Source organism: Sapajus apella, unplaced genomic scaffold (assembly GCF_009761245.1).
Source record: "Sapajus apella isolate SASKATOON/1434 unplaced genomic scaffold, GSC_monkey_1.0 scaffold49, whole genome shotgun sequence".
Lineage (NCBI taxonomy): Eukaryota > Metazoa > Chordata > Mammalia > Primates > Cebidae > Sapajus > Sapajus apella.
The window spans coordinates 5,488,198-5,509,591 of NW_022436989.1; the positions used below are offsets into that span (position 1 = coordinate 5,488,198).

The 21,394-nt window shown below is 33.8% G+C and overlaps 1 protein-coding gene across 9 annotated transcripts in view; it reads left to right on the forward strand.

Annotated features, from left to right (window-relative positions):
- The window catches only part of CEP170 (centrosomal protein 170), a 127,227-nt gene extending 106,920 nt beyond the window's left edge, over window positions 1–20,307 (forward strand). For 4 of the 9 annotated variants that reach the window (XM_032242396.1, XM_032242394.1, XM_032242388.1 and 1 more), the window contains 6 exons: window positions 2,409–2,586; window positions 4,777–4,947; window positions 8,021–8,109; window positions 15,299–15,392; window positions 16,456–16,507; window positions 17,999–20,307. In XM_032242396.1, coding sequence (XP_032098287.1) covers window positions 2,409–2,586; window positions 4,777–4,947; window positions 8,021–8,109; window positions 15,299–15,392; window positions 16,456–16,507; window positions 17,999–18,288 — 874 coding nt within the window. In that variant the 3' untranslated portion in view covers window positions 18,289–20,307. The remainder of the gene's footprint in view (window positions 1–2,408; window positions 2,587–4,776; window positions 4,948–8,020; window positions 8,110–15,298; window positions 15,393–16,455; window positions 16,508–17,998) is intronic. The other 5 variants (XM_032242395.1, XM_032242389.1, XM_032242392.1 and 2 more) reach the window with 2 other exon arrangements.
- The last annotated feature ends 1,087 nt before the right edge of the window (window positions 20,308–21,394 follow it).

The window sequence follows — 21,394 nt, forward strand, 5'->3', positions numbered from 1 at the left end:
AACCCATCTCTACTACAAAATTAGCTGGGCGTGGTGGCAGGTGCCTATAATTCCAGCTACTCGGGAGGCTGAGGCAGGAGAATGGCTTGAACCCAGGAGGTTTCAAGTGAAGGTTGCAGGGAGCCAAGATGGAGCCATTGCATTCCAGCCTGGGCAACAAGAGCAAAACTCCCTCTCAAAAAAAAAAAAAAAAGCTCATTTTAATATATATTTTACTGTATCACATGTTGAGGTTGCTGTTGTCCATGTTTTTTCTAATTAATTCATACCATTTTTCACAAATATTAGAAGCTTCATTGTACAAACTGTCTGCATAAAAAAACCTTAATGAAAAATAGTTTTGGATAAACTGATGCTTATCTGTATTTTATCTAATTAAGCTTGGTTATTCTGTTTCTCATTCTAGTTCATTTATTTTGGGGAATTGCAAGAATTTGCTTTATTATATAAGGGAACACTTTAAACACATTTTCAAAAGAATCACATCAACACTTAATGTTTTAAACAATTACATATGGAGTGATCACGTGAGATGTAGCATGACAGTGAAAAAAATCTAGTAATGGCACTTAATGTTTGTGACCTTGGCCAAAAAAATAGTGACATGTCTTCTCCTATACCTCATTCCTTCCTCACCTATAAAACACAGTGATTAATACTTCTCTTACAGAGTGATTGTGCAAATCAAATGAGTTAAGGAATATGAAGCTTTATAATGTACTCATTGTATTATAATGGTGCCTTCTTTTTATTCTAAGCTTCTTGAGGACAAGGACCCATCTGCTTCTTCATTGTTATGGTCCTTAGGACCTAGCACAGTGCCTGGCACATAATGGGAATCAGTAAATATTTGTTGGCATTCTTACTACCTTTTTGTTTGATAAATAAATGAGGAAGAACTGTCATTTCTTACAAAATTTATATTGACCATAAATTGCTTCTGTTGATCCATAAGCTTCAACTTAATTCTCTTTTTAAATCTAATTTTTTGTATAATTACTAATGCGTTTCAAACTTGCATTTTACATAAGTTAAAAAATATTACCTTAAGCCAGGCACGTGTCCATAATCTTAGCTATTTGGGAGACTGAGGTGGGAGGTGCTTGAACTCAGGAGTTCGAGACCAGCCTGGGTAGTGTAGCCAGACCTCCTTGGCTCTTTTTTTTTTTTAAGTTACTTTGTATTCCCTTTGGACTTTGAAGTTGCAGAAACTTGCACATATACTTTTAACAAGATTCTGTCATTCCAAAACCTTCCCTGTGGAAGTAGCCACATTGACTTTATGGGCAATGGATGCAACTTGGAAAACTTTAATGTCTTATTGAAATGAAATGTTTCTCAAAAAACAAGAATATCAGTGGTAGGTTTTGTAAGTTTCTCCCTCTTAAAAAAGCTAAAAGAAAAATCTCTACTTTCACCTTTGATTATCACTGGTAACAGTTATTTCGTTCTTCAGTCCATGTAGGTAAAAACAAATGGCTTTATGGAAATTAGCACTAAAGCTTGGAGCTGGTCCTGCATTAGCTACATCTAAATGTGTGATTATGAGCAAGCCATTCAGGTTCTCTGAGACTATGATAAAGTCAGATAAATCCTACCTTAAAAGAACTTTGTGAGCCTCAAGTGATATAACATGTACTGGAAAGTGCTGTGCATAGTGTACAGTGCTCTGCTAAAGAGTGCAGAGTTCATTTCTTGGTACTGTAGATCCCTTTGACCATCATGTCATAAAATACTTAGAATTACAAAGAAATCCAATTATATTGAAATTCGGTTATCAAAATATTTGAAAGTAATAGAGTAATTTATGGTTCTTTATTAACATTGAATAAAATGTTATTGTTCTATGTTTAATGACTTCAGTAATTTTGAAGTAGTGATGACCATAAATGATGTTTTGAGGTACCTGTAGCAACTATAATGTAATCTCTGCTGATGACAAAAATCACCAATAAAGCTAATACCACTGTGGTTTTTTGCCTATATTTATAATTGAAAGAAATGCTAAGCATCACTTAGAGGTTAGTGAAAATTATATTGTGATTTTTTTTCTCATTTAAGTTTATGAACTCCTTTAATTCTCTCCATTATTCCCAAGTTTAAGAACACCTGTGATATATTAATGCTAGTCATTAACACTAACAGTGTATGTTAAGGGCCTATCTCTACTCAAGTGTATTTAAAGTACATTTATCAAAGTGATATCTTGTAGGTTATTTGGAGTTTAGTTTCATTAATCTTAATCTTGGAATTAAGGTTTAAGACTCTGATTATCAAAATAGCAGTTAATTTGGGATACAAATATTTAATTGGATATACAACTTATGTGACTGATTCTCTCATAAATGATTGTTTCTAGAACTGTTTATTTAAAAGGCATTGAACTTCTTTTCTAAAATTATTACCAGGATCAGCCAAGATCTTGCTCTTATTGCTCGGGAGATCAACGATGTAGCAGGAGAGATAGATTCAGTGACTTCATCAGGCACTGCCCCTAGTACCACAGTAAGCACTGCTGCCACCACCCCTGGCTCTGCCATAGACACTAGAGAAGAGGTAGGAGATCTTCATGGAGAAATGCATAAGGTTCTTTCTTTTCTTTATTTCTTTTGCTTTTAGCTTTTTGCTTAGTTTATTTTAGTTATGTCCACCCTCCCTGTTTGCATGAAGCTCTGCATTTTCCAACTTTGCTTTAACAATTTATTTTATGTTTTTGTAACAAAACTACTAAAGGCTAACATTTGGTCTACTATTAACATGAAGCTGGAAAATTCTTTAAAAAAATCAGCTTTTTGCCTGCTAATTCTTGGTCCATAGCTTCACTTGAAACGTGAATATAAATGGTATCTTGAAAAGCAACCCAAAATTTGATAAATGATTGTATAAAGTTTCTATAAAGTTTGACTATGAAAATGCTCCAATTAATAGGATATTTTCATTGCTAGTTAACTAGAAGATACTGTGATAACAAAGAAACAGAAAAATCCTACAGTTTCACTGCTTTAATAATTCTGCTTTAATAATTTACACACATAAAGATATTTGAAAAATTGAAATATGTGTAATTATACACACATATAAATATATATTCAGAACATTTTTATAAAGCCTGGAATATAAGTTAGCGTATATAGACTATTACTCATCCAATATCAGGGCCTCTTACAGTACAGCTCCAGGAGGCACCATTTGCATGACACTGCTCCAGATGGCGCACTTTTAACATGTAATACAAAAATAATGGCATTCTTTGACTAAGTTGGCTGTTTTGATCTGTGGCAGAAATGCAAGCAAAGGACTGGCATTTAAACGAATGAATTTCTGTGTTTGGAGGATGGCAAACTGTGGCCTTGCTGCCAGTTTTAATACAGACCAAAGAGCTAGGAATGGTTTTTACATTTTTGAATGGCTGGAAAAAGAAAGTCCAAAGAATGCTAATTTGCAACATAAAAATTATATGAAATTCAAATTTTGGTGTTTATAAATAAAGTTTTATTAGAACACAGTGACACTCATATATTTAACTATTATCTATGGCTATTTCTTTGCTGCAGTGGCAGAATTGAGTAGTTGAAACTGAGACTATATGGCTGCAAAGCCTGAATTTTTATTATCTGTCTCTTTATACATAAAAGTTTGCCAGCCCCTGGTATTGATTATTCCGCTTCTTCAATTTTACAAGGTAGTCCTAAATAGTAGGCAAAAATGGCTAGCCTTTTTGACAAATTTAATTACAGTAAACTGTGCTGATAATATTTTCTTCATTTGCTTTTTGTCACATTTATTCTTTAATCCGATTATTTAATGGTCACTTCTTTTGTTTGTTTTCCTTCATGTGTTGTTTAACTTAATAAATGATACTTCATCAGTCTGTGTAGAGTTTTGTTACCACATTGATCAAATGTAAATGTATATGAAATCATCCTTATTGATGAAAACCTAAAGGATCGTCCTGGTGGCAAGACATACACAATTCTTCTGGTATATTTAAAATGATGAAGATATTATTTTCTCAGCTTTCTAACTAAATTTTACCTAACATGATTATACATTCACTCAGACACAGTAAAATTACTTAAACATTTCATTGAATAAACCTCATTTTTTTTGTTTTATTTCAGAATATTGTACTAGGTTGACTCCCTCTTCAGTAAACCCGAGTTACTTAGTATTGTATGTCTGTAATTTGCACTGTAGATGGCAGTATATAATTTTTATTAGAATGTGTAATTTCGGTAGCATTGTTAAAAGTGTATTTGACTAAGACCAAAGTATTTATTTTGTGGATTACAAAAATATTTTCCTTTTGTAAACTTAATTGGAATTTGCAATTTATGTATCTTGTGAAGAAATTTGACACCTGGATTTGGGGAGGAAAAAAAGGAAAAAACAAGATAGGAAACTAAAAGAAAAAGAAACAGTATTTTACACTGGTAAGGCAATGTGAGTAAAACGAACTCATTGTCCATCTACATGGCTCAGCTTTTTTTCTATTTACTGTCTGTTTTCCATTTGGAGAAAATCATGGAAGCATTAAATTTAACATATATATTTTGGATTTTAAAAGTAAAATCTATGTAGATGAACCTCGATTTTATAAAGGAAATACCTTTAAATGCTTATAAAAAGAAAGAGTAATTGGTTTATTGAAGATGTCATGCCTCTGTTACTACTTGAGAATGGAATAACTCTGTCTAATCATAAAAATTGTAATGCCAACATATGTAATTTTTCAAATTACTGTCTTCTCATGAGGGCTTGCTTTTGTCCCAATAGTTGGTTGATCGTGTTTTTGATGAAAGCCTCAACTTCCGAAAGATTCCTCCATTAGTTCATTCTAAAACACCAGAAGGAAACAACGGTCGATCTGGTGATCCAAGACCTCAAGCAGCAGAGCCTCCTGATCACTTAACAATTACAAGGCGGAGAACCTGGAGCAGGGATGAAGTAAGTAAACTATGAATTTTAACATATGGCAGAAGAGGCGTGTTCCATGAGAAAAGGAGGAGCCATTCAGTAAGCAGGGCTGGGAAAAAAGTGGTTCTCCTTAATAGATGCAATGAAATTTCACCATGACATCACATCATATACAAATAATTCCAAATGAATTAAGCTCTTAAGTGGTACAGGAAAAACTAAAATTTTTACTTAAAAAATACAGATAAATATCTTTCAATATTATACGAGGGAGTGATTTCTTAAGAGATACAAAAATTTTTGGCCTAAGAAAACTGATACATTTGAGTATATTAAAATTAAGGACTTTTTCTTTATTAAAAAGTAAAGGAGGTGGAAAGAAGTTACAAAGTTTTGCAAAACATACGGCCTACAAAGGATTAGTATACTATATAGATAAAGAACTCCTTCCACTTAATTCAGAAACACAATAGGAAAATCTGCAAAAGACATGAGCAACATTTCACCAAAGAGAAAATACCAAGGTGGGCAGATCACCTGAGGTCAGGGGTTCAAGACCAGCCTGGTCAACATGGTGAAACCCCGTCTCTACTAAACATACAAAAATTAACCAGGTGTGGTGGCACATGCCGGTAATCTCAGCTACTCAGGAGGCTGAGGCAGGAGAATTGCTTGAACCCAGGAGGTAAAGGTTGCAGTGTGCTGACCCACACCACTGCACTCCAGCCTGGGTGACAGAGTGAGACTCCATCTCAAAAAAAAAAAAAAAAAAAAAAAAGAAAAAGAAAATACTTACGGCCTACAAAACATGAAGAGATATTTAACTTAATGTGTGTTGAGAGAAATGCATTTCAAGACTACCTAGAGATTATAATCATTCAATTGCTGACGAGTTAAAAAGTGTTAAAATGTTAAGTATTGGAGGAAATGTAGACACATAGGCTTTCTTATGTGTGGTTGGTAGAGGTTAAGTTGGTGCTGCAGCTCTGAAAAAGTTTGACACTATCTCCTAAAGTTGAAAATGAAGACATCACATGATCTAGCAATTTTCTTGCTAGTGGATGTACAAGAAAAACCCTTTCCCATTGACAATAGAAGTTAACATTTATAGTAACACTGTTGACAGTATCAGAAACTTGGAAACTGTTTACGTCAGCTGAAAAGTGAATGTTTAAACTGGTACATTCCCAAATTGAACAAGTATAGAGTAATAGAATATTTAAGAATATAAAGGAGTTTCTTCACCAAAGAATGGTTATTTCAAATACTACTGTGGAAAGAGGTGACTTAGGAACAACACACAGAGGCGGTGTAGGCTTAAGGAATAATACAGAAAGAAACAGCTGACAAGAAGCGATTGATCATAAATTAATATTTGTGGATCTCTGCATTTAAGGAATAGGATCTTGAGATTATTGTGTAAGAATATGTATGTTTCTCATAGTGTTGAGTAGAAAAGTATCTACCTGGTGGAAAAGTATGTAGCTATCCTGAAAGTTACAATTGCAGTACACTAAAAAGTTTTACAGCATACTTGATCTATCCTGGCCTAATAGTCGATTTGTTCTTGGTATCAGGAAAAGGGCCTATTCTTTAATCTTACTCATGCTTATTCTGTTCTGATGTCTTGGAAGACAAATTTCTCCAGACCTTATAAACTGTGGAAGAAGTTTATGTTTTTAAAAAGAATGGAAACATCTAGATTGATAGTTATCTCAAGGTTGAAATCAGGATTTTTTAAAATACTTTGTGATAACAAACTAAACTTCATGAGCATAGAAAAGAGAAATACCCTATTCTGTGTTGCAACCTTTCCTTAGACTCTCCTGCCCTGTCTCATGCCGTCCTAATTTGTATATGTCTTCCATCCGTACTTAACTTGTTTTCTTAAGGCCCACAAAGACCATTTTGCATATTATCCTTTCCTTGACAACGTTACTTTTCACAACCTAAAAAACCTTTTATTGCCCACTAAATTCAAAACCATGTCATTCTGAAGTTAGTTCATGTTTTTCCATGATCACTTCTTTATTTATGCCACTCATCAATGAACTTTCTTTCATTAGAATTATTACAGCACTGAATCCCAAAATTTACCTAAATTTATCTGAACATCTTTTCTTGTTTTGTAGGCCTTAGGCTTTCTGATAAAACGCTTAATAGCATTCCCTGTATATTACTATCATCTCCCCCAGTGGTCTTTAAACCTTTTTGCCATCTAGGGCCTTCCCTTATTTTCAGTGTTTTCTTTCAGACTCTGGATACAGTACTAACAGTATAATGAGCTGATTTTGAAACCCACATCTAGACTCAAATTTTGTCCTTTTTCTGCCATGCTACCTACATTAGCTTTAGCTTGGCAAACCTCAGCCCATAGGCCAAATCCAACCTGTCACTTGTTTTGTAGAAGTTTTGTTACAACACAGCTATGTCCACATACATAATTTGCTCATTATTTATGGCTGCCTTCACTCTGCAAAGACAGAGTTGAGGAACTGTGGCAGAGACCATATGTTCCTCAAAGACTAAAACCTCCACCCTTTGGCTCTTTACAGAGGTTGGTGACCCCTGGTTTTGCCCATAAATCTCAGCTGGAGTAATACCAACACCCGTTATAAAAACTTAACTATTTTGAGTAAATATTTTTAAAATGTATCTTTCCCACTAGACTCTGTCCTGGAGAACAAGGATTGTACTGTTCTTGATTTCTGTATTCACATTACTTGATGAAAGAATAAATAATAAATTTAGCACTCTAAATTATTTGTATCTTCTCTTTTATAATTGAGTTGGAAGTAAGAGAGACAGGATCACGATAGTCATTGAAGTTAAACTGAGAATAAAATGGATGATTTTTGGAAAGTGTTAGGACCAAAATAATATGGAAACTTAACAAGTTATTTAATAAAAGAAGTCCTTTATTAATAGTGTTTCTTTCACTTTATTTTAGTTACATATCACTTATATTCTTCATTGGTTTATAATTAAAATAAGCATAAATACTAACTGCTCCTAACTAAAGTGAGTTGTGACTAGTGATCCCAGTAGTTATACAATACAGTGATAATATTTTAATATCTACTTTTTTCTTTGGTCGTTTCAGGTCATGGGAGATAATCTGCTGCTGTCATCAGTCTTTCAGTTCTCTAAGAAGATAAGACAATCAATAGATAAGACAGCTGGAAAGATCAGGTACTTTTTATTATTCCAGCCTCCTTGCTGACATTAACAGTTACCTGTTCCATTTTTGCAAGCTTGCTACTGTAGCTATTAGGAACTAGTGCAGTGCCATTACCACATACCTTCGTTTTGAGACGTGAGTAATAACCACAAACTATAAACAGCATAAAAGAGACAAAAAGACAAACAAATGTCTTAATCAGCCCCTTTATAAGTGAGAATTAAAAACTATAATCACTGAGATTAATTTTACTAATAACCAGGAGTGTTTTGCTTTTCCACGAAACAATAAATAACAGACTTTGGAGACTTCTTTTAAAAGATTTCAAACATTAGTTTAGTTTTGTCTTCCTCATTTGTAAAGAAGATAGCACATGAACTCTTGCAAGACTTAGAAAACTTATGTACCAACCCCTTGAAAATTAAAATGCTACATGGATTGCATAGTTTTTGTTCCACATTAAAAAAATATTTTTGTTACTTATGTTGAATTATAAAAAAAAAAATTTTAGTATCTGATCTCTTTACTATTTTGAATCTTGTGCAAAGGGACTGTTTTATTGAACATGACATCCTGTAGTTCCCTTCCATGAAGTATGTATCCCATAAGCATTTGTTGAAATGAATAATTGAAAGAAATAGCTTTGTTTCTTTTTAGCTTGTCTACTCCTAGAAAGGAGTCATTAAAAGAGAGCTGATGAAAGTAAGGACTTCATTAATGAGCTTTTGGGGCGTGAAAGAGGTGGGAGAGAAAAGGATCTAATAAAATGTTGAGAGAAGAGGACAAGCCTAATAGGCAAAAGACTTGAGGGTGTGTTTCAGCCTTGCCCCTTACTATGCGACCTGGAAGAAGCTACCTATTGTCTCTCAGCCTCAGTTTCATTATGCTCTACAGAAATAGGTATATTTTCACTGTCTGCTCATAGGGTTGTTGTGAAGAGAAGCCAATTATTTATTACTCACATACATATACATATAGATTATTTTTTTAACTATAGTGTTACCGCACTTTGCTTTTTGTTGCTTTTTCTCAAAGTTAATCTGTCATCAGGATGAATGTGTTTACCTTAGGAGAAATTTGTCCCAAAGTAAATATCTACCCAGTACTACTTTATAACTTTAAATTCATTACTAATTCAAAACACAAATAGACTTACAGATTTTATTTAACAATACTTCAGAAATCCATGCTGCTATTGCTTATTTCTGATTCCTATAATTAAAATTTTAAACGTAATGAGACAGTTTCTGAACATGGTTTGTAAATTGTAATATTCCACAGAAATATCATTCTGTATTGCTTCTGTGTTTTTATCAGTGTTCGATGAGTACCAAGAAGCCATTAATTTTTTTCAAAAACAATCTTAAAAACAGCATTTAAAAATCAAAATATTCTTAAAAACAGCCTATTAAAACAATCTGTTTTAAGTTACTGTAAATGAAGTTCGCATCATCTTCTAGACAAATTGAGAAATTTAGAAGGAAATGTAGAAAGATGGCCTATATAGGTAAATTTTACCTGGCATGTTAAGAAACAGAAAGAGCTTTCTTTTATATCTTGAGCCTGTATCTTAAAATTTTTCTTAAATGTACTGGACCTTCTCTTCACTTTATTGCCTTCTAAAAGAATATTAATTTAAAATTCCTTATGTTAAAATTAATGTACTCTGCCTATCTTGTCCTGTCTTTAAGATTTATATCTTTTTAGCAAAAGTAATACATGAACATGGTTAAAAAATACAAATCTTCCAGAAAGAAATATATATTATATCTAATAGCAGGTGTGTTCCCCCACTGCGGGTTCATTTCTCAAAGTTTATACAAATACAATCTTATTTTTATTTACTTTTGTAACTTGATCTTTTCTCTTAATCATATCTTTACTTTTTCCAGAGAATATCAGTGAACTGTATTGACAGACCTCTCCATATTTGACTGGAATAGGAGGCATGTTGCCTTAGTTAAAAAACAATTGAGTCTGGGCGCAGTGGCTCATGATTGATAATCCTAGCACTTTGGGAGGCCAAGGCAGGCAGATCGCTTAAGCCTAGGACTTGGAGACCAGCCTGGGCAACATAGTGAGATTAAAAATAAATAAATAAATTAGCTGGGCATGTGGCCACATGCCTGTAGTCCCAACTACTTGAGAGGATCACTTGAGCTCAGGAATTCAAAATTACAGTGAGCCGTGATCTTGCCACGGCACTGCAGCCTAGGTGACAGAGCAAGATCCTATATCCAAAAAAAAAAAAAAAAAAAATGGGCAATAGAGTGTTTAATGTTTGCCTTTTCTTAAGGATTACGTTGTACATATAAATGATGTTGAAAGTGTTTTTAATAATTATAATTACGTACCTATCCATTTTTTAAAACTAATTTACCTTTATCAATTCCTATATATTATTATGAATTTTAAATAAGCTTAATTTTCTACAGAATAATATTTTAATATTTACTTATTAACAAATAAGTATTAGGTACATTCTGGGCACTTTATAATTAGACATTGACAAAACAAAGACCCCCATTCTCACAGAATTTACATTCTAGCTCATTTAGACCAATCAGCTTGTATTAAGTTAGCGATTTCTGCTATCTACACGATTTGTCTTAATTTCATTATTTCACTTGAATATTACCTGTATTTTACTACTCACTATAACCACTTGAAGCCCAACTATCTGCATCAACTTTTTCTTAATACTAAAATCACTGGTTACATTGATGAGATAAAGAGTATAATAACAATACTAATTGCAGGTATAAATTGAAACCTTGTTAACTAAAAAATTTCAAGGCTTACAATTGATTTTAGAGAAATTAGGTGCATGCTGGTTTTTAAATACCACATTTTATAATCCTGATAGGGCTTATAAATGAGTCCATTGTTTTTCTTTTACTCACACTCAGTGATGAAGTAATTAGCACCCTATTGTTGTCTTAAATTAGATTTCTCTACTGACTCCATCATTCCCCAGTTTACTTCTTTCACTAGAGAATCTCCTTCACTGTGTAGCCCATTCACCTCTGATTTGCTAATATATCCTATGGCCAGAGACAGATGAAGTCCCACCATTCCCTGGGGTAAAGCCTAACTGAAATTTGTAGGGAAAAAAATCTTAACATATTAGTTATTACACATGAATAAATAAATCTGTAGGCCTCAGTCACACGCCTGCTTATTAATACCATGAGTCATGCCTCACATTTGGCTCAAGCATTTGTTATAGCTAAATGTAATATATAATTGTTATCATTTTGATTTTCATTCCACTAAAATTATTTTCTGAAGCTGGGGTATTATGGAAGGATTATTAACCAAAGAAATAAATAAATGAAATAAACATTGGTTAAGATAATCTTATGTGGGAATAAAGTCTCCAGATACATTCATTCATTGAATGGTTTTTGACTGTATGTTATTTGTATAGCACTGTTTTGATGTCCTCTCAGTTGAATGCAGAAGGCAGGTGAACAGCTAATTACAATTCAGTGTGTTAAGTGTATAAAGGGAAATACAGGATGGTTACTATGGAAGCCCATAGCAAAAGCACTTGGAAAAATTCAGAGAAGGGCTCTTAGAGAAATTGCCATGCAATTTAAGTCCTGAATGATGATGAGAGGAGTTAGTCAAAAGCTGAGTAAAGTGAAAGGGCCAGATTATGGTGAGAGATGACACTAGAGAGATGAGGATGAATCTGTTTTGGCAGAATTTGTTAAGCAGTTTGGATTTTATCATTAAAAACCGTAGGAAGCTAATATATCAAATATGGATCCTCTTGATGTACCAGTGTTATCCATAAAAATATCATGAGAGTCTTGTATGGTCATGTGGCTTGCAACTGGGAAAACCTGGAGTCTCCTTACCTATAAACAAATACACTATGTTTTTTCATCCTACCTACTGAAATACAAGTCTTCCATCCCTGGTAACTGGATTCTTAACCACTCATTCATTTATTCAGCAGACGTTCATAGAATATCTGCCTTGCACCATTCCCTTCCTTCCCACAGAGCAGCTTTCCAACCCTCTGCAGTCTCCCCCAAAGAAAAGCCTTTCCTGTAGCTTTGACATTGAATTAAAATTGAGAACAAAAAACACACTGCTTGATTGATTGATAAATTGTATTGTCTCAGAAAGGGACAGAATTTATAAAGTTAAAAAATAGATGCATAAAAATCCCTCAATAAAGTTATACATAAATACAGAATGTTTAATGTATTTGAATTGCCTTCAGTTCGGGTGTTGAGTTTTATTATGCACAAAGCACTCTGGCAGGCTTTATGGAAGGTACTGAGAGGATAAAACCATTTCTATTATTAGAGTTGTCAGTGTAGTTGGCAAAGTGAGGCACATATACAATCAACTATTGTGAAAGATAGTGTATAATAGATTAGTGCTCAATTAGAGCTATAAAGGCAAAGGAAGGATCACTTTCACCTCGGATGATTAGGGAAGGCTTTGGGAAGAAGATACTATTGAAAGGTAGGTCTGAGTTGCGATAACCAAATTCAATGGGTAGAGACCTGGGCCTTCTGCATGGAAAGTGCCAGGGTAGTTTGAGAATTGAGTGGTCTTTAAGCTTTGTGTCAGGAGTTATAACCTCAAATGTCTGCTGGGGTTCATCCGAGAGGCACGCATATTTACACTGTATGAACACTTTCTGTGGAATCAGTTTTTAAATATTGATACAGGAACTCCTGTTTTACAGCATTCTCATTGCATTCCATGTGAAAATTCACCCCTTTAGGTTGTGTAACATGGCCTTGCATTGGTAGACTGTCAATTTGCACCTCCGAGTTTGCATGTTTTAAGGGATAGTACTAGAGAATTGGTTATGGCTCATAGAATATGAACCTGAGACTTTTGTTTGTTTCCCTAAAACCAACGGCTTTATCAAAAAGTATTTTAACTTAATTCTTAAATTATTGAATGAAATAAACTTTAGAATTTTATCTGTTTTCATGCTAGAGTTTAGTCTATTTTGAATCTATAAGGTAATCTGAATATCACTTTGAAAGCTGTGTTTTTTATTTAAAACTTATAAGGACCTTTGAACAAAAACAAGTTCTGATCATTATAACCTGGTGTAAACCAATTTTTTGGTCTGATTTTCTGCTTCTCTAGTATTTAAATATTAGAGTTTATTTCATAAAACCAAAATTGCAAGTTTGACTTGATCTGTACCATATTATTTACAAATTGTTTTTTGTTTTGTTTTGTCTTGAGACGGGCTGGAGTGCAGTGGCATGATCATAGCTCACTGCAGCCTCGACCTTCCTGGGCACAAGCGATCCTCCCACCTCAGCCTTCTTAATAGCTAGGACTACAGGCGCCTGCACCACACCTGGCTAATTTTTTTTTATTTTTTGTAGAGACGAGGTCTCACCATGTTGCCCAGGCTGGTTTCGAACTCCTGGCATCAAGTGATCCACCCGTCTTGGCCTCCTGAAGTGCTAGGATTACAGGCATGAGCCACTGTGCTTGGCTAATAAACTGTATTTTAAAATAAACCTTTTATTCCTTCAGTGGGGCATTTTTTTCAGGGGCCATAGGTGACTGTGCTAAACCATTTTCACCAAAGGTGAAATGTCTATTCTTTAACAGTTTTAGATGCACAAACACTATACTCAGTAGCCATCCTCTGGAAAAATTCACTGAATTTTTAGCAGTGTGGCTAACCGGAGACTTTCTTTATTGTACAAGTCCATTGCAGTTCCAAGTTGGTCCATGAAGTAGTCATTATTTTCTTATTTTCCATCAGTCACAATAATTTAGAAAAGATGACTGGCAAGGGTGTTTATTTTTTTGAGTTTAGAAAATTCAGTAGTAGGCTGTAAGAATATTCTTATACCAGATTCTAGACCCATTGTTGCCTTAAGCATATGTTCCAGACTTGATGTGATGTTAATGAATTTCATCTTTTTAAATAAGGTAAGCATGTTGATCTTTGAAGAAATAACAGTACAAATATTAACTTAGTTTACTACTTAAATGCTGATCAGCTTCCAGTAGTAATAATTTTACGTGAGGTTGTATAGTGTTGGTGTTTATATAAGACTATTAAACTAGATTTCCAGACTTACTGAAGAAATTTTAAAAGATACCAAAAAAGTAGCTAGTATTTACATCTTTCTAAAACTGCTGAATCATGTCTGATAGATCTAAAGTGTTAGAGAGAGAAGCGTCCCACATTTGAAAGACACATCAAAATTTTGTGGCCCTTTATTTTATAAGTTATTTGAAGTTAGTTTCTAATATAGAATAATTATCTTTATTGGGAATTGTTTTTATCAAAAGGATAACATCCTAATTTCCTAATTTCTAATAGGTATTAGGTACAAATATACTAACATGAATTAACAATTTTTAAAGAAAAGCACAGTACTCCCAATTTTCAGTCTTTAAAATAATATTCACACTTTGCTTGATCCATAAGGTGCCTATTCCTATATAAAGAAGTCTTTACAGACAAAATTGGTTATACCTAATTCAGCCTATCTTCATCTCACTTATTCCTATACTGCATATATTCTCTCTGAACAAAAGTGCGTTTGCTTTATAGGAGCAGTTACAGGGTAGTTTCTCCTTATACTCAGGTGATACCTGTTGTTCCAAGATGCCTCACTGGATGCCTGCCACCACAGATAGTTCTAAACCCCAATGTCCTGCGTTTTTTCCTACACATACATGCCTATGATAAGAGATCAACAACAGTAACTAATAATAAAAGAGAACATTTATAACAATATACTGTTCAAAAAAAGCTATGTGAATGTGGTCTCTTTCTCTCTGTCTCTCTCTCCTGAAATACTGTATAGTTTTGGACCATGCTTGACTGCCACTAACTAAAACCATGGATAAGAGGGCATTACTGTATTGTTAATTATAAATATTAAAGTTTTGAGGTCATATCATCATTTACATTTGTTTTATATTTTGTTTTCAGTAAAGAATAAGATAAACAGTAAAGAGTTTATGCATGTATCAATAAGCATTCAGTCAGTTACATTTTAATATGGATCTCATATACCTGAATTAATTGGTATTATTGGCTTAGTATTTTAATTCTCAGTTTATGCAGTGGTTGGTTTTTTTTAATTTGTACCTTTGAAAAGATACATTGTTTTGGTATTATTAACAAAGTAATAGGTTTTTAAAAATATGAATAGTTATATGCTTATGTTTTTTGATTTATAGAATATTATTTAAAGACAAAGATCGGAATTGGGATGACATAGAAAGCAAATTAAGAGCTGAAAGTGAAGTTCCTATTGTGAAAACCTCAAGCATGGTATAGTAATTTTTCTTGAAGTTAAAACATTTTAATAGAGTTTTATTTTAAGGGAAAGACCCTTATTTTTGGGTTGTTCATTGATTTACTTTGTCAAAAGAAGATATAAATGCAAAATTTGGGGAAATTTTATTTCTTCAACTGACTCACAGGTTTAAAATGTTGATTGTTTCAAAGTTGCGGAGGGTTTGAAGGAGGAGTCTTTTGTGTTTTTTACTATATATATTGTTGTTCTTGTAATAATTATACATTAGAAACATGAAATTTTTAAAGAAAACCAAATTTAACATGAAAATATTAAGTTGACATAAGTTGTTTCTGTTTACTTACTTGATGTAATGCTTGCCTTCTTTTTAAAAGAATTTGTACAGATTTTCATTGCTCAGAATATAATCCTAATATTGAGGTTGCAGTTTATATGTTTTTACAAAGATAATGTGTGGGCACTTTTACATAGTCGTTGCAAGGTTGATTAGTAAGAATTTTTAAAAATCTTTGTGGCCGGGCATGGTGGCTCACACCTGTAATCCCAGCACTTTAGGAGGCCAATGAGGTGGATCATTTGAGGTCCAGAGTTCAAGAACAGCCTGATCAGTGTGGCAAAACCCCATCTCTACCGAAAATATAAAAATCAGGCGGGCATGGTGGTTTGTGCCTGTCATACCAGCTACTTGGGAGACAGAGGCAAGAAAATGGCTTGAACCTGGGAGGATGAGGTTACAGTGAGCCAAGATCACGCTACGGCACTCCAGTCTGGGCAACAGAGTGAGACTCCGTCTCAAGAAAGAAAAAATTTTTTTGCTTAAATAGTATAAATGACTTTAAACTTTACATCTGCTGCAATCATCTCATTGAAAAAGTTATTCTATTTCATTTAATTTAAATATTTTAATTTGAATCTTGTTTACTAGATATCATAATTATTTCATATCATGTTACTATTAATGTAGTACCATGTAGACAATGTTAAGTGTTCTAAGTAAAATGAGAGTGAAATTCTTTGCTCATAAACTGGTAACATGTAGCTAAAGTAAGCTAATTTTTGTTACTGCTTTCCCTACAGGAGATTTCTTCCATCTTACAGGAGCTGAAAAGAGTTGAAAAGCAGCTACAAGGTAAATTTACTACTGAACTAAGTATAAAGAGCTAATAATTTACAATAAGTGCTTTCTAAGTGGTGTTTCTTAAAATCTTCTTCTTATTAGGATAATTGATTAAATGCAATGACATACATAAAATAGAGTTCTACATATTCACGTTACTCATCCAAAGGAATTTTTAACCCAATATAAAAAATTAAAAATATAACAAAGATAAATGTCGAGCATATTTTAGTTCATAGGTTTGACAATAGGCTAGATGTTATAACTAATTGAAATTTTGTATGTATTAGGTATAAATAATAAGTAAAAAATAAATAATAAAGTTGTATATGTAGCTAAAACTGCTTGATAATTAGCATTATTTATGTGATTTGACAATTCTTAAATTACGTTAGTGGTATAACCTGCAACAGTATTCTGATACAAATAATAGTTGCTTGGGTTGACAAGCAATGAGTACATATTACACATAAGGACCAGAGGAGAAAGGAGAGAAGAAAATGAGAGACTGTGACAGGGACATTGTTCGGTTTGTGTCAGAGCTGGATTATGCATTAATGCCTATGTATGTCTTGACCTAGAAGTCCCCAGTGGTACAACAAGCAGGTTCTTCTATAGCCAACTGCTGATTCTGCCGAGTCTTTATTTATTGAATAACCATAGATGCATATGTGGAGCCTATGGAAATTATTCTTAACCTTTATTCAGCCCAGCACACCTAAGGGTTATGATATACCCCATGAGTAAAAGTAGCTTGCTAACACAGTGATTGTTAGCTGGTAGACTGGGGTATACTTTTAAAAGGGGCTTCGAAATGATTCTTCTGTGTTACTCCCTTCTCCCAGCTCTCTACTCTTGCCCAATGCCAAATTGAAAATCACAGCCTGAGAACTTTCCATGTCAACCCAAAGATGTTTTGGATTGAAAGCTGATCTTTAGCTGACCCCTCCCATACAGGTAGCAAAGTCTGTTTGGCTTTGCAGGTTGCCTTCAGTGGTATAGACAGCTGATACCCTAGCGCTCTGGCCAGGCTAAGTATTCTATGGTAGCATTCAGAGTATGCTGATGTTCTTCTGGCCTCTCCAGACTTGAGGTTACTCTGAACCCTGTCTTAGCAACTAAACCCCTAGTTATCTGAGTGATAAATAGGGCTTAGATGTTTATTAAAAATCATAATCATTATTTTCTGTATCCTCTCACAATAATGAAAACAAATTTCAAAAAGATTTTTCTTGAACTCTACATCTTCAAATGCCAGACTTAAAAATCTCTGAAATGCCCTAAGTGACACATCAGAGGACCCAGAGAAAGTATTCAGGGCTTGGTAATTTACAATACAGAGCTATGGAATTACTCAGAATGGAGTTTTAAATATAGTATTGGAAGATTTGCCACATTTAAGATCGTATACACACTGATAGTTTAAATATTAACCAAATCGTAAACAATGTTCATATCTGAATGTAACGGCATCTGGAATTATATCCTTTTCCCCTATTTTAGCAATCAATGCTATGATTGATCCTGATGGAACTTTGGAGGCTCTGAACAACATGGGATTTCCCAGTGCTATCTTGCCTTCTCCACCAAAACAGAAGTCCAGCCCTGTGAATAACCACAGCAGCCCTGGTCAGACACCAACACTTTGCCAGCCAGAAGCTAGGGCTCTTCATCCTGCTGCTATTTCAGTCTCAGCTGAATTTGAGAATGCTGAATCTGAGGCTGATTTCAGTATACATTTCAATAGATTCAACCCTGATGGGGAAGAGGAAGATGTTATAGTACATGAATGACTTTCTCTTGATTATTGAAAAATCATTACCCGTGGAATTACTAGGAATATTGGAAGCAGCATAGTGTTGACATACACAAAACAAGACAGCTTGGTCAACTACAATCTTGTAATCCCTGTCTTCTTAATTTTATTTATTTATTTTTTACATATAATGTAGTATGTCAATCCTTTCAAACCATTTAGATAACCACTTGATGCACAAATAGGGAAAAAGCAGATTGTGGCAGTGTCATCTTTTATGGTTTTATGACTTTCAAGTTGAATTTTATTGTTACACCCTTTCCCTTCATAGATCTTTTTTTTAAGCCATGCTGTGACCTATAAGCAAACTAAATAGCCAACATTTCTGAACCCCTATGTCTCCTGTGCCAAGCTGCTCCCTGAAATGGACTTCTTCATCTGTACAGATTTGTTAAACCATTCTGTTTGCTTCTTAATAATAGGACTTATATTAGTACTCATTACCACTGGACACAATGACATAACTACTATCCACAGAAAAGCAGACCTTTCACAACAGTCATTCTGTGTCCTAAAATTTTCCAACATAGATGTGATTTATATAACTTTGTTGATACGTAAATTGTCTTGGGGTTTACGGAAATTAACTATTATGTTTGCACTAAGATTTGCTGGGAGTGGTAGGTGGACATATCTATATATCAATAAGGACTAACCGTCTTTTTTGTACATAGGAGATTGATAATACTGGATTTGTTTTAACCCCACAGTGTTTTACTCCACTTTCAAAAACATCAATTTGGCACTTTTTTTCATTTTTTTTTTTTTTTAATGAAAATAAGGTTTTGTCTCTCATTTAGGTTAAATGATAACTAGAAAGATTAAACTAGACAGATAGTTTAGGTGGAGTCTATTTTTAAAACTAAGAACATGTATATTGGTCCTGTGTTACCAAGTTTATATGTGACAGTTGAAAAAAAAATTCCCTTGAAATGATCATGAGGTTAAAATTTTCTTCATTAGGGGAATTGGAGAACCAGTAGTCATAAGATTAGTTGGTAGTTTCACTCCCAAGCAATGAATTGCTTCTGTGTGTTTCCCTGTAGGACTGAGTAGTAAATCCTGTCTATCTTACACGTTTATAAGGACCCTGCAAGACAGCGACAGAGGCCTTTGGCCTGTGCCACTAAACAAGAGGCCTGTGAAAAATTTCTTCTTTCAACTTGTTTTTTCTCTTTCCAGTAAGTTCACATCTGGATAACTTTAAAACGTAATTACCTTTGTGTTTCCAGAACACTGTAATTGGGGTGTATCTTAATTCAGTTAAATATTATTGAAAGTAGACCTGGATTTTCCCCCTTGACCCCATCAGTCTATAAAGGTTTAACTGTAACTTTTATGACATGGTCTTTAATATTTCTGCAATAATCCTGTGCTATATTTGCTTTAAGAAACAATGTAACTCTATACACTTCAAGACTTTACAGGATTTTTTAAATCCCGTATTGTTGGATCAATTAATAAAGATGCAAAAAAAACTTTTTATAGAGATGTAAAAACAAAAGTATAATGGATCTCATATTTTTCTTTAAATTCAAAAAAAAAGGTAAATGAACTATTCTCCTTGTAAAGCTAAATTCCCCATTCTGTCTAATAAAGGAAGACCGAAAAAAGGTTTTAAAGAACATAAATGGAAAGATACAAATGCTTTGAAGGAATAAACGAAATGTTAAAACAGGGTCAATCCATTTGAAAAAAAAGTTGGACAAAATAATCAGCATTGCTCCCTCTTTTTTAAATACTTGGGTACTGATTATATCCACATGGAAGTAGAAGGTAAGGAGTTTAGGAAAATATAAGAATCTACTCTGCTTACATTCTTGTTTAAGTGTTTACACAGTTTGGTTCAATTATAAACATTTGGCCTTTTACTATGTTATTTTTATTTTGTATGAATACATTATTCTCCTTATTTATTTTTGTTACATTTATTACTTATGTTATTTTGTTATGCATTTACAACTCCATTTTTAAATAAAGTGTTTCTGGAACTTTATACAATGATTGTATACATTTTTTCTTTTACCATCTTGCTTGCTAATACTTCATCAACTTATCAAATGAATATTTATAAACCATTTCCCAAGGCTTATAATGTAGCAAAAGAAAGAATCCTCCACTTATATTTATATGTGATAACTGAAACCTCTTATTTCGACTATTTAAAGAAAAAAAATTCTTAGCAAATTATGATCAATATAATTCACTTAGCTTCATGCCCTGATCTAATGTGCATATACAAGGTCTTTATTTTTAACCAGCTTTAGATCATCAGAAAGCTTTATGACAGTGACATATTTGGGGAATAAGATAGAAATTTAAAATACTTTGGTCATCTTAAATTTGATAAATATCAATTTGTACTGTTTTTTTATCCTATCACTTAAGCTCAAGAATCTTGAATGTCTCCTAATTGCTATTCAAAATCATAAGTTTCACAGCGTAACCTTTTGAGACTTTGTGTGATCTAGCCCTATTCCTAGGTGCGTATCGCTGTGTCCCAGTACAAGATACCACCATTTACAAGTTTCGTGACCATCGTGAGCTTTTCATCATTTTGTTCCCTGCATCTTCCTCCCCCCAGCCTTCCTTCTTGCTTTCCCATAGCCCTTTCATTCTTCACGGTCCCACCAACCTCTTCATAAAGCTTCCTTCACTTGACTGCACCACATAGGGCTGTGCCACATACGTGCATTTTCTCTTCCCTTCCCCCATGACATACACACGTTTCTTCCCTGGTAACTAAAGTAATCTTCATTTCCTGGGTAGACTCTTTGCTTTGAAACATCTGTGCTGTTTTGCCTCTTTCATCTCTCCTTGGGTTTACTTGCCGTGTCTCTGCCTGACAGGAAACCAAACCTGGAAGTATGAGATCCAGACCCACTCCCTACTAGCTGTCAGTGTGTTCCTCCATCTTATCTGCAAAATTAGGATACTATTGTATTTATCCAAGTCCCTTTTAGTCTAAGTGGCCTATGACTATGTGAGGTGTTCTCCTTCAAAAAGCTTTCTCTGAGTCTGTCATTTCAAATCTTTCTTTCATTGTGTTTGCATGGCCCCTTTGTGTTTGCATAACACAGAAA